Genomic DNA, 10,831 nt, shown 5'->3' on the forward strand with positions numbered 1-10,831 from the left:
CTTTGCCACTGCAAAGTCTGCGACAGCTGAAGCTAAGAAAATGCTGGGACAAACAGGTCCCGTCAGGACACTGGGCAGTTTCCTAGCCAAGTGACGAATTGCAGGAGACCGGGGAGAATTTAAAACCAGCCCAGCTGCCGCCCAGCAGAGTGACTAATCTCAACACTTAAGGACAAGCCCCAGACCAGCAGTCACTCAGACACTGGGGGTGGCTTCCTGCTTGCACATGGCACCCCAGGGTCTCACCCTGGGGCTTCTCCTGGAGACATGGATCTGTGCCCATCTCCTCGTGGGAGGCTGCCTCCTGACCAACTCCCCTCCCGCCGCCCCCACTGGCGTTTCTGCCCATCCCTGTTATTCTTTGTATTTATTTACTGGCTGTGTGCCGTGCAGGCTCTTCTCTAGTTGCGCCAAGTTGGGCTACTCTCTAGCCAGGGTGCATGGGCTTCTCATTGCAGCGGCTTCTCTGGTTGCAGAGCACAGACTTCAAAAGTTGTGGCACATGGGCTTAGTTGGCCCCGCAGAATGTGAGATCTTCCCTGAGCAGGGATCAAACCCATATCCCCGGCATTGGCAGGGGGATACCTAACCACTGTTTCACCAGGGAAGGGCACCGCCCCCGCAACTCTCTTCACTATATCCTTCCACCTGCCTTATGAAGTCATTTTTGCTTGAGGCAGCTGAAAAGTGCCAGGCTCCTGAACCCCACGGAGGGTCCTCGCAGCTGCTTAGAAGTCTTGGCCGATCCATCATGATTCCCTGGTTTGACCAGTGTTTATCAAAACACCACTTAAAGGTGCTTCATAGAGAAAATCTTTGAGATGATGCATATCAATCAATGGCCATGAACTTGGGCAAACTCCAGGAGGTGGTGAGGGACAGGGAAGCCTGGTGTCCTACAGTCCATGGGGTTGCGAAGAGCTGTATGCAGCTTGGCGACTGAACAACAATGCATCGATCTGACCTCTTATTTCTTTCTCCCTCAACGTTTCAAACACACAGCACATCCTTTCTGTTCGGCATCCTTTCCAGGGACCAGCCCTTGGAAGGAAACAGCTGGCCTCAAGTTAAGCCTGCTCTCACTGCCAGTGTGGAGGCTCTTAAGGTGATAAAGATGGACAGAGCGTGCACTTCCTTTCCAGGCAAGAGGAGGATGGTGGGGGCGCTGGCATTATAGGCAGTGGCAGAGCTAGGAAGAGCTCTCTGGAGAAAAAGAACTGGACAGGGTCTTGGAAGTGGAGCTCCACATCTTTGCTTTGTTATCTGAACTGGCAGCAGGAGCCTTAGCACTGGGTCCCCCTCTCTTACAAACTAGAAAGTCCCTTTCATTCCCGTGGCCTGCTCCCCAACATCTGAGATGGCAAAAGCCCTCAACTGGGCAGCAACCTCCGTGTTGGATACACATGTAGTGAAAAGCAAGGGGCTTTCTGAGCAAGTGGAGGGTGTTTAGCTGCTTTACAATTGTGTAGACCTTTGGTGGGGAGGGCTTCCCTGGTGGCTGAGACGGCAAAGAATTCGTCTGCAATGCAGGAGACCTAGATTCAATCCCTGGGGTCGCAAAGATCCCCTGGAGTAGGATACAGCAACCCACTCCAATATTCTTGCCTGGAGAATTCCATGGATAGAGGAGCCTGGCGGGCTACAGTCCATGGCGTGTCAAAGAGTCAGACACCACTAAGCAACTAACACACACAGGCCTTTGGGAGCAGAAGGGTGAATGCTTATATTTGCCATGTGCTTGGCCCGAGACCAGTCAATTGTAAAGGAAATCAGTCCTAAATATCCATTGGAAGGACTGATACTGAAGCTGAAGCGCCAATATTTTGGCCACGTGATGCAAAGAACTGACTCATTGGAAAAGACCCTGATGCTGGGAAAGACTGAAGGCAGGAGGAGAAGGGGACGACAGAGGAGGAGACGGTTGGATGGTGTCACCGACTGGATGGACGTGAGTTTGAGCAAGTTCCGGGAGTTGGTGATGGACTGGAAAGCCTGGTGTGTTGCAGTCCATGGGGTCGCAAAGAGTTGGAAATGACTGAGCAACTCTGAACTGAGGCCCAAGTTTGTTCATTCCAAAAATAGTTTACGGGCTCCATTTACTAAACCATATACTTATCAGCAGGTGGCTCCATGGCAGACTCTGCCTGCAGCGCAGGAGATGTGGGTTTGACCCCTGGGTCAGGACAGTCCCCTGGAGGAGGGCATGGCAACCCACTCCAGTATTCTTGGTTGGAGAATTCCATGAACAGAGGAGCCTGGTGGGCTAGAGTCCATGGGGTCACAAAGAGTTGGACATGACTGAGCAACTGAACTGAACTGAGGCCCAAGTTTGTTCATTCTAAAAATACTTTATGGGCTCTATTTACTAAACCATATACTTATCACCAGGTGGCTCTGTGGTAAAGACTCTGCCTGCCAATGCAGGAGACGCAAGAGATGCAGGTTCGATGAGATGCAGATTCGATCCCTGAGTCGAGAAGATCCCCTGGAGGAGGGCATGGCAACCCACTCCAGTAGTCTTGCCTGGAGAATCCCAAGGGCAGAGGAGCCTGGCGGGCTACTGTCCAAGGGGGTGCAAAGAGTTGGACATGACTTAGCAATCAAATGACAATACTTATCACCAGGGGCCGGGAGAAGGGGGAAAAACATAATCACTGAGTCCATCTCCATAGGATACTGGGATGCTAAGGGTATACAGAGGAGGAGCAGCTACACCAGACTGTCCAAGGAAGGTCTGGGGTCTGGTAATGCTTTGCAGAGGAGGTGATACTAGCTCTGAGCCTTAAAGGAGGAGTCAGAAGAAGGCAGGATGGATGGGGTGGGGTCGGGAAGAACAGTGTGTGCAAGAAGGTTGTTCCAGAAAGCAGTAAGTGCGCGTGCAAAGGCACACTTGCCTGAAGTCATGGTACGTTCCACTGAACTGTGAGCAATGCAGCATGGCTGGAGCCCAGGGCGACTGAGGAGAGAGGCAGGGGCCAGATCACGTATTATCTCGTATGCCACACTAGAAGCAATGGGAGCCTTTATAGAATCCCACCCTCTCTGAGAAGTATTTATAATTTGTAATCTACAACGTCCCCAATTTGTAAAACCTAAGCAATTTTAAGACCTAGCAACCCTGCTTTACAAGGGGAAAGAGGCCCTGAGTGGCGAATTGGTTTCTAAGAAGGATATCTATTTACAATTTAAATTTGATGCTAGGAACAGTTGGCAAGAAGGACTTGGAGCAAGTCAGTTAAAAACCAGACTTTCTTTCTGTCCTATTTTATCCTCCAATCATGTTTATACTTGAGCGAAGTACACAAGGATTGGGGCGAAGATTGGGCTTTAAAAAAATAAAAAACGTTGCCTCGTCTTGTACAGGTATGTGTGTTTCTTACGGAGTGCCTGGACTGCAACTGTCCAAAGTCATTTCCTTTCATCCCCACCTGGACTCATCCACCAAAAGGTGCACCTCACTCATCCTTGGCTGATGGCAGTAGTTGCCAGCTCACGGGTTTGATGATCAGAGCTGGTTCATTCATTACCTTCCCAGACAGCGTCTGATGTCTGCCTGGGGTGCACCAGGACCCTGGCCATGATGTTCTAGACGGCATCAGTTCTGACCAATCAGATGTCCGTTCTATGAGGGTGGAGCCCCAGAGGGACCAGTTGTTAAGCATCTTTACTGTCAGCCCTAGTCCAGGAGCCTGGATGCTCAATTGCATGGTGTGCAGAAGTGAGGAAGGTTCATTCAACTGACATCGGAATCAGAGTTGCAATGGAATGGGAGTTTTCCCTCCTTCAGAAGCTCTAGTCCCAGGCCCCACCCGAGAGTCTGGGAGGCTCAAGCCCATGGCCAGCGGACTTGTCTGCTAACCAGGGGACAGTGCCACACTGAACCTGACCGGACCGGGGGCACTTTTGGGAGACGAGCCCCAAGTCCTTCTCAGTCTTCATCACTCACCTGCCCTCATTCTAAACTGCTGGTGTGCGGGTGGTTACTACTAAGTCAGACCACATCCTTAGGGAAACTGGGCCTTTGGAAAACAGGGGAATGAGTCAGGAAGCCCAGATCTGAGACCTATTCTGTAATGCTACTACAGAGGGCAAAGAATTCAGAGAAAGGGCAGTCTAGGGTGTCAATCAAGACAGGGACTTTGGCTTCTCATAGAATTAGGGTCACTGGCTTTATCATGAGCGAGTTATACCGTCTTTCAGAGCGTCAATGTCTTCACTGATGACCTAAAGGTAGCCACAGTACCTAGCTGGTTCCAAGAAGTGTGGTGAGGACCGAGTAAACTAGCGCTTCATTTATTTATTTTAAAAGTCATTTACTGACTTCATTTTTTAAATTTATTTTTTGATCTTATCATGCCAAAAATAATCCTGGGGGCATGTGAGATCTTAGTTCCCCAACCAGGGATCAAACCTTCACCCTCTACAGTGGAAGCACAGAGTCTTAACCACTGAATCGACAGGGAAGTCCCCTGAACTAGTGCTTTAAACCAGTAAGTACGGTGTCTGGCACTATTTGTGCTCAACAAATAGTAGCTCTTGGGGCCACTTAGTAGGGGACCACTGGGTTTCCGCAAGGATGACATGTGTTAACATCTACAAAACCTTGGAATAGCTCTTGCTTCAAGCACTCAATAAATCAATAAACGTTAATGACCATCATTGTCTTCATCTTTGCCATTGCCATGCTTTCTATTATTATTACTACTGGCTACATCCTCTTTGGGGCTTCCCAGGTGGCACCAGTGGTAAAGAACCCGCCTGCCAGCGCAGGAGACATCAAGAGACATGGGTTCATCGGGAAGATCCCCTGGAGGAGGGCATGGCAACCCACTCCAGTATTCTTGCCTGGAGAACTCCATGGACAGAAGAGCCGGGTGGGCTACAGTATCTGGGGTTGGAAAGAGTCAGACACGACTGAAGCGACTTAGCATGTGTGCACATCCTGTTTGTCCAGAGTTCTGTTATTCTTTTATGACTAGAGAACTCACTTGGGGACTGGGGCATGGGTTTAAAAGTGAGGAGACCAGCTCCAACGAGCAGGCTTGCTCTGTCCTTAACCAGCCAGGGTGTAATCTTGGATAAGTGATGCTACTTCTCTGGGTCAAATTTACCCCAAATACAAAAAGAGAGGAGGTTTTTTAGGCGGAGCCCTGCACGCCCTTCTTGTTCCAAGACTGTGAGTTGTTAGTTCCCTAAGGATGCCGTGCATGTCCATCACTGGGCCAGACCCCAGGGGGATATTTATCCAACAGATGCCTACTGAATGCCTTCTTTGTGTCAGCTTCTGAGCCCACCATGGTGGGCAGGACAGCCATGCTCACAACTCTCTCTTGAAGGTTACACTCAAGACTAAAGCTCAGGGGATGATCAGAAAAAGTTTGGCTTATGACTTTGTCCAGTGGACTCTAAAATTTGGGGGTGCTGCATGAGTTGATGGGAGCTTTTACTAAAGTTTCACCCAATCTCTGATTGAGAATTTGAATTCACTCTTTGAAACCTTTGCAAAGAACCCATCTTTTTATATTTTCTTTTCCCATTCAACTGCAGGGAGGCACTTCCACAAGCAAGTAAGTTAGAAATGGAACTGTGAAAATCATTACTTAGCAAGAGACGTGTCTCTAGGGAAGCAGCCCCTGGAAGAAAGCCGTGCCCTTCACAATCCCTTAGACGATTCCTTGGGCAGGACAGAACTTCTGAGAACACCACATCAAAAGGCTTAATACTAAAAGGAATCAAGAGCTTAGCAAAAATGTACCTCAGTTTTGTTCTTCTAGATAACACACATGAAATCGTCTTTCCTCTTTTACTTCTCATTTGTTAATCCTTGGAAAATTTACTCCAAAAAGAGATTTTTTTTCCCTTCCTCCCTTCTTAACAGATCACAAGGTCCTACCATTGTCTTCCAGAAACAGTCATCCTTTAACAGAACCCCTATTTTCTCCCAGGGACCAGCACTGGCAGGTGATTTGCAATCTTCTGGAGCACAGGTCAACATAAAGTTGGGGAAGGGTAGGCAGGATTGGCGCCATAGCCCCAGGGTCTGAAGTTTGATTCCAGCTCTCCCGGGAAGGCAGGGCATAGGTTGAGGAAGACAGGAGTCGATGCCTGGCGCCCCTCACTGGCTACTGTGCCACGGCACTTACTGCACTGAGCCCCCGCTGGCTGTCCAAAGTTGGGGTGCTCCCAAGGATTAAATAAGTGACTGAGCTTGCAACTTGGCTTGTAAGCTTGGATTCCAGTCCTCTGCTCCATGTTCTTCCTCCCCGAGTCATGGCAGATTCCAGATGAGTGAACCATGTGTGGGGCAGACTGGGGGTGGCCCTGGAGGAGGGCTGAGGGGGAGGAAGTCAGGGGTCAGCCTGAGGACAGGGGCACCGGAGCTTCGGGGTGGGGCAGGTAGTGCCACAGGAGGTAACACATTTGACTTGTTTGACAATTTTCCCCACAGTGGGCCCAAGCAGGAATGTGCCCCTTCCCCAGCCCCAATGAAACAGATCTAAGGAAACACACCCACAGCAGAGGAGCCCTGGCTTTTAAGCGTATGGCAAATGCCCCTCTTAACTCCCATCCTGGAGCTTATTTCTGGATACCCTATTGAAAAACCTAAGGTGGGGAGTGGGTTTACAAGGTATTTGGCAGGAAAGCGCAGCATTATATGCAAAGTGATTTCCTGATTGCGTTTTAAAAATTAAAAAGTCACTGGCCTCTAGAAGAAAATTCGGTAAAAGTTCAGTGGATGGACAGGCGAGCAAGGCCTGACAGCGCCCAGCTCTTAAGTTTTCCTAGCACAATGGGCAGTCGCTGTTCCTTCCCTCGCAGGTCAAGGTCAGCAAGTGGCCTGGGCCAGGCAGAGCCCACATCTTGGGGAAGAATGGGGGTGTGTGTGTGTCGGGGGGAGCCGAGAGGAAGGCCCTCCCCACCGCGTTCTCCGTCACCCCAAAACTTGTCCTGCCGGATTTCCTTGCCGATCCACAGTTTTGAGACGAACAGCTATGGAAAGGAGTGTTTCTCTTATCTCCGCGTCGGAGCCTGTCGTGTATTACGTGAACAGTATTTGTGAAAGTTTTCTGAGCTCTTGGAGAAATCGAGGAGGAGGAGGAGGGAGAGGAAGAGAGCAGTGGAGTTCCCAGAAGAAATTCTGGGGTTCCCAACCCGGGCAGGGGCGAGGAGCAAAGGCGCGAACAGGCAGCGGAGCCCGGCCCGGGTTTCAGACCTTAGTGCCTTGGCATTCGGGGCCAGGGCTGGCATTTCCCTTCGGAGGAACCTGTCGGCTCAGCCGACCCTCAACTATCGCCGAGAGTGAATGAAATACCCAGCGGGACAATGGAGGGGCGCGCGCGGCGCGGGACCAGCGGGAGGGAGCCTGCCCGAAGCTAGCCCCACGGAGGAAGGGCACTCTTTCTGCCCACTCTGTGACCTCACTTTCTCTCTGCCCTGGGCCAGGAGGCTCTCCAAAGGGCCTCTCAGAACCCTGGATAGCCCCTTCCCCACACTTGCCCACCACGGGGTGGAGGTTCTTTGTGGAAAAGGGCTGGCCAGCGTGCGGGCGGCCGCGGGGCGGGGCGCGAGCCTCAGCCTCCCGGACCCACAGCGGGTGCGTCCCGCGCCGCGAGTGCGCACTCCTCGAAGTCCTGTGCCAGGACTGGGGCTCGTGGTCCCGCCCTTAGAGGGACTGGGAGAAAAGCGAGGGCTAGACCGTGTGCCTGGGAACCCCTCGCCCCAACCCCGCCCCAAATCCCAGCCAGGACACGCGGGGGGCGGTACAGACTTTGCCCAGAGGTCTCCGTCTCCGCGCCCAGAGAGCAGAAGAACCCGAGGGAGCAGGGGGCGCGGCGGAATCAGCTGAACGTCCAAAACCAGGTGAGGGTGGGGAAGGGTGTCAGCTAACCCCTGCGCGCTGCTACCGGCCCGCCCCGGTGCAAGGCTCCCGGGCAGGCGGGAGGCGCGTGTGCCCATCTGGGTGTCCTGGGGATCCTCGCCTTCCCGGGAGCCCGCGGAGAGCCCCCGCCCTTCGCCCTGGCCCCGGGGATCCCCTCCCCCAGCACAGAGATCCCCGCGCGCCCCCTGCCCACTTTGCTAAGGCGAGAAAGCGGCCGAGCCGGAGACAAAGAAACTCCAACCTCCTCCACTCTCGGCCTCTCCGCCCGCCCCAGACACTCCCCGGGGCCCTCCCTCGACCCCAGCGACAACGCGCGCGGACAGGCCAAGGAAGGGAGGCAGGGTGGGCGAGTCAGCTTCCCTACGTGGGCCAGCTGGCGGCTGCCAGTCCTCCCGGCCCGGGCACTTCCCGCGGCAGCCGCGCCCCCGCCCTCCGCTGCGCAGACAGTCCCGGGCCCCCGGCACCGCCGCCCCGGGTCCAAATCATTCCCCACCTCTCCTGCCGAGTGATAGGGGGGCGCGGCGCGCAAACAAAGCGGGTGCAAGGGTGGATACAGAGTGCAGGGGTGTGGAAGAAATCCCGCCCGGGCTCGGCGCGGGCCCCGGCGCAGCTATTTATTTACCCGATTTCTTCTTCGATCTCCGAGATGTCTGCGAAGATGAGGAAGACCACGAGCAGCGTGAGCGCAGCCAGCATCCAGCTCCGGAACTGCAGCTGCATGGTGGGTTCGCGCCCACCGGGACCCGCGCGGGCCGGCGAGAAGAGCTGGAGCTGGGGGGCGCAGCGGCAGGCGCCCGAGCCTCGGCGCGCAGCCGGGCAGACACGCTGCGCTCCGGGCGAGTCCGGGCCAGCGGCGGCGGCGGCGGCGGCGGCAGCAGACAAGGGTTGCTCAGGCGCGGCGAGCCCGCTCGCTCGCTCGCTCTCAGCTCGCGTCCGCCCCTCCTCTCCACTCCCCTCCCCTCCCTTCCCCCGCCCCGCGCGGGGCTCAGCGCGCAGTTTGACAGCTTCGCTCCGCGCCCCTGCTCTCCTCCTCCCACTCTAGGCAACTCCAGTGTCCAGCCTCCGGCCTTTGCTTCTCCCGCCTGCCTTCTTTTCGCTCCCGAGGGCGCTGGAATGTGGCCGGAGCCAGCCACTCCCCGCTTAGGGAGGCTGGGCTCAGGGCACCGCGTGCGTCCGGGTACCGAGCGGAGCCCCAGGGAAGAGCGCGCACCGCTCGGCGTGCCCCGTCGCCTGGCAAACGCCCTCCCTCTCTCAATCTTTGTCCAGCGCCCTCGGTTTCTCGCAAAGTTTTTCCACACAAAGACCAACACCTGGGAACAGCCCCCGACGCGCGGCGAGGAGCTGGTTTCAGCCAGGCAGATGTTTCAGCAGTTGACGAATTAGGAGGGGTGGTGGGGGAAGGGGAGGGGAGAAGACATCCGAGACAGGCCAACTTCGGCGGGGACGCTGATTGCAATTTGTGGGCTAGGTGCTCGTCCCCCACCCCCGAGAGAGATCAGCCCCGCAAGGCGGTCCTCTTGGTCGCCATTGACAGACCCAAGGAGACTGGGTCCAGAGAGGGCTCGCTGAGTTCCTTTATTGGAGCCTTGGCTAGAAGCCCGATTCCTGCCGGAGTGGCTCCTCTGTCCACAGCGGCAGACACAGCTCTCACCCTGCCTGGGCCGTCCGGGTGCTAGTTCTGAGCTGGGTTTCATCTTCCCAGCTCTTGCCCTCTTCTGGCAAAATCAATACCCCCCGGGGTGGGGGGCGGATCCTACCTTGATCTAAATGTCTGCTAGAAAATTTGCCTCACACGAGGGTTAATACTCCCCTCTCCCGCTGAATAGTTTACACTTCCCCAGCATTAGACAGCGTAACTCAAATTACATTTTGCATCACCCATTAGCCTGGGGTGGGAAGGGCCCCATTAAGTTTTACAGGAATTAGATAATTACCCAACTTTTCTTCTTCTTGTGCTAATTGTAAACAATCCTGAAATCAGAAAACTTCCCAGAAATGATCAGCTGGCTAGCAAAGGGAGGTTACATGCAAGGGCCTCTCTGGAAAGCACTGGAGAATGAATGGGAGAGGCAGCTCGGCTCCCCCACACGGAGCGAGGTCCCAGAGGGGCTTGGAGCAGAGGTGACTGCAGCGAGCCCCTTCGGAGGAGCCCTGGGGTGGTACGAATTGACCTTTATGATTTCTCCTCCAAAGCACTGGCTGTGCTGAGTCCTTCTGCCTCCTTGGGTGTTGGAGTTGTATTTGATATCATTTAACCTTGTTTTTTCAGAGATAAATGGTTCGGATGTTGGAAGAGGAGCAGGCAGGACGGGAGGCAACTGCTATGCTGCTTCATGTTTCAATCATTCCCCCATTCACTCCATCACTTGGGAATATTTACTGAACACCTACTCTGTGCCAGGCTCTGTGCTAGGAGCTAGAGATGGCCTACAAAGAGGCACACGTTTTCTGCCCTCTAGTGGTTCACGGTTCAGGAGGAAGACAGACCTGCACATTTGTAGTAATGGAGACTACAGAGAGGCAGGATCCATCCCTGGGTGGGGAAGATCCCTTGGAGAAGGGCATGGCGACCCGCTCCAGTATTCTTACTGGAGAATCCCATGGACAGAGGAGTCTGGCAGGCTACAGTCCATGGGGTCGCAAAGAGTCAGACATGACTGAAGCAACTTAGCACGCATACACCGGGGATGTGAGCTGCAATATAGCTATGGTCTCTTAAATGGCTTACAATTGATCAATGGGATCAGCCCTCTCCCTGCCAAAGCAAGAAGAAACTGGCTGGCCTTTACTCTCTGCTTCTCTACCAACTACATTCTTACTGTGCTGAACATCATGGAGAGGTTGCTACCATCCTTAATTCATCCCAGTTCAGGTAAACCCACTGTTATAAGCACTGCTAGGACAGTCTATTTCCATTTTCTATTAGGTGACCTGTGTTATCATTCCAGCATC

General features: G+C 54.0%; 1 protein-coding gene across 1 annotated transcript in view; it reads right to left on the minus strand.

Moving 5' to 3' along the window:
- Nucleotides 1–9,774, minus strand: part of ST8SIA2 (ST8 alpha-N-acetyl-neuraminide alpha-2,8-sialyltransferase 2) — a 79,837-nt gene extending 70,063 nt beyond the window's left edge. Inside the window, exon 1 of the mRNA XM_005694935.3 lies at nucleotides 8,502–9,774. Coding sequence (XP_005694992.1) covers nucleotides 8,502–8,599 — 98 coding nt within the window. The 5' untranslated portion in view covers nucleotides 8,600–9,774. The remainder of the gene's footprint in view (nucleotides 1–8,501) is intronic.

The sequence above is a fragment of the Capra hircus genome, chromosome 21, assembly GCF_001704415.2.
Source record: "Capra hircus breed San Clemente chromosome 21, ASM170441v1, whole genome shotgun sequence".
NCBI classification, from domain to species: Eukaryota; Metazoa; Chordata; class Mammalia; order Artiodactyla; family Bovidae; genus Capra; species Capra hircus.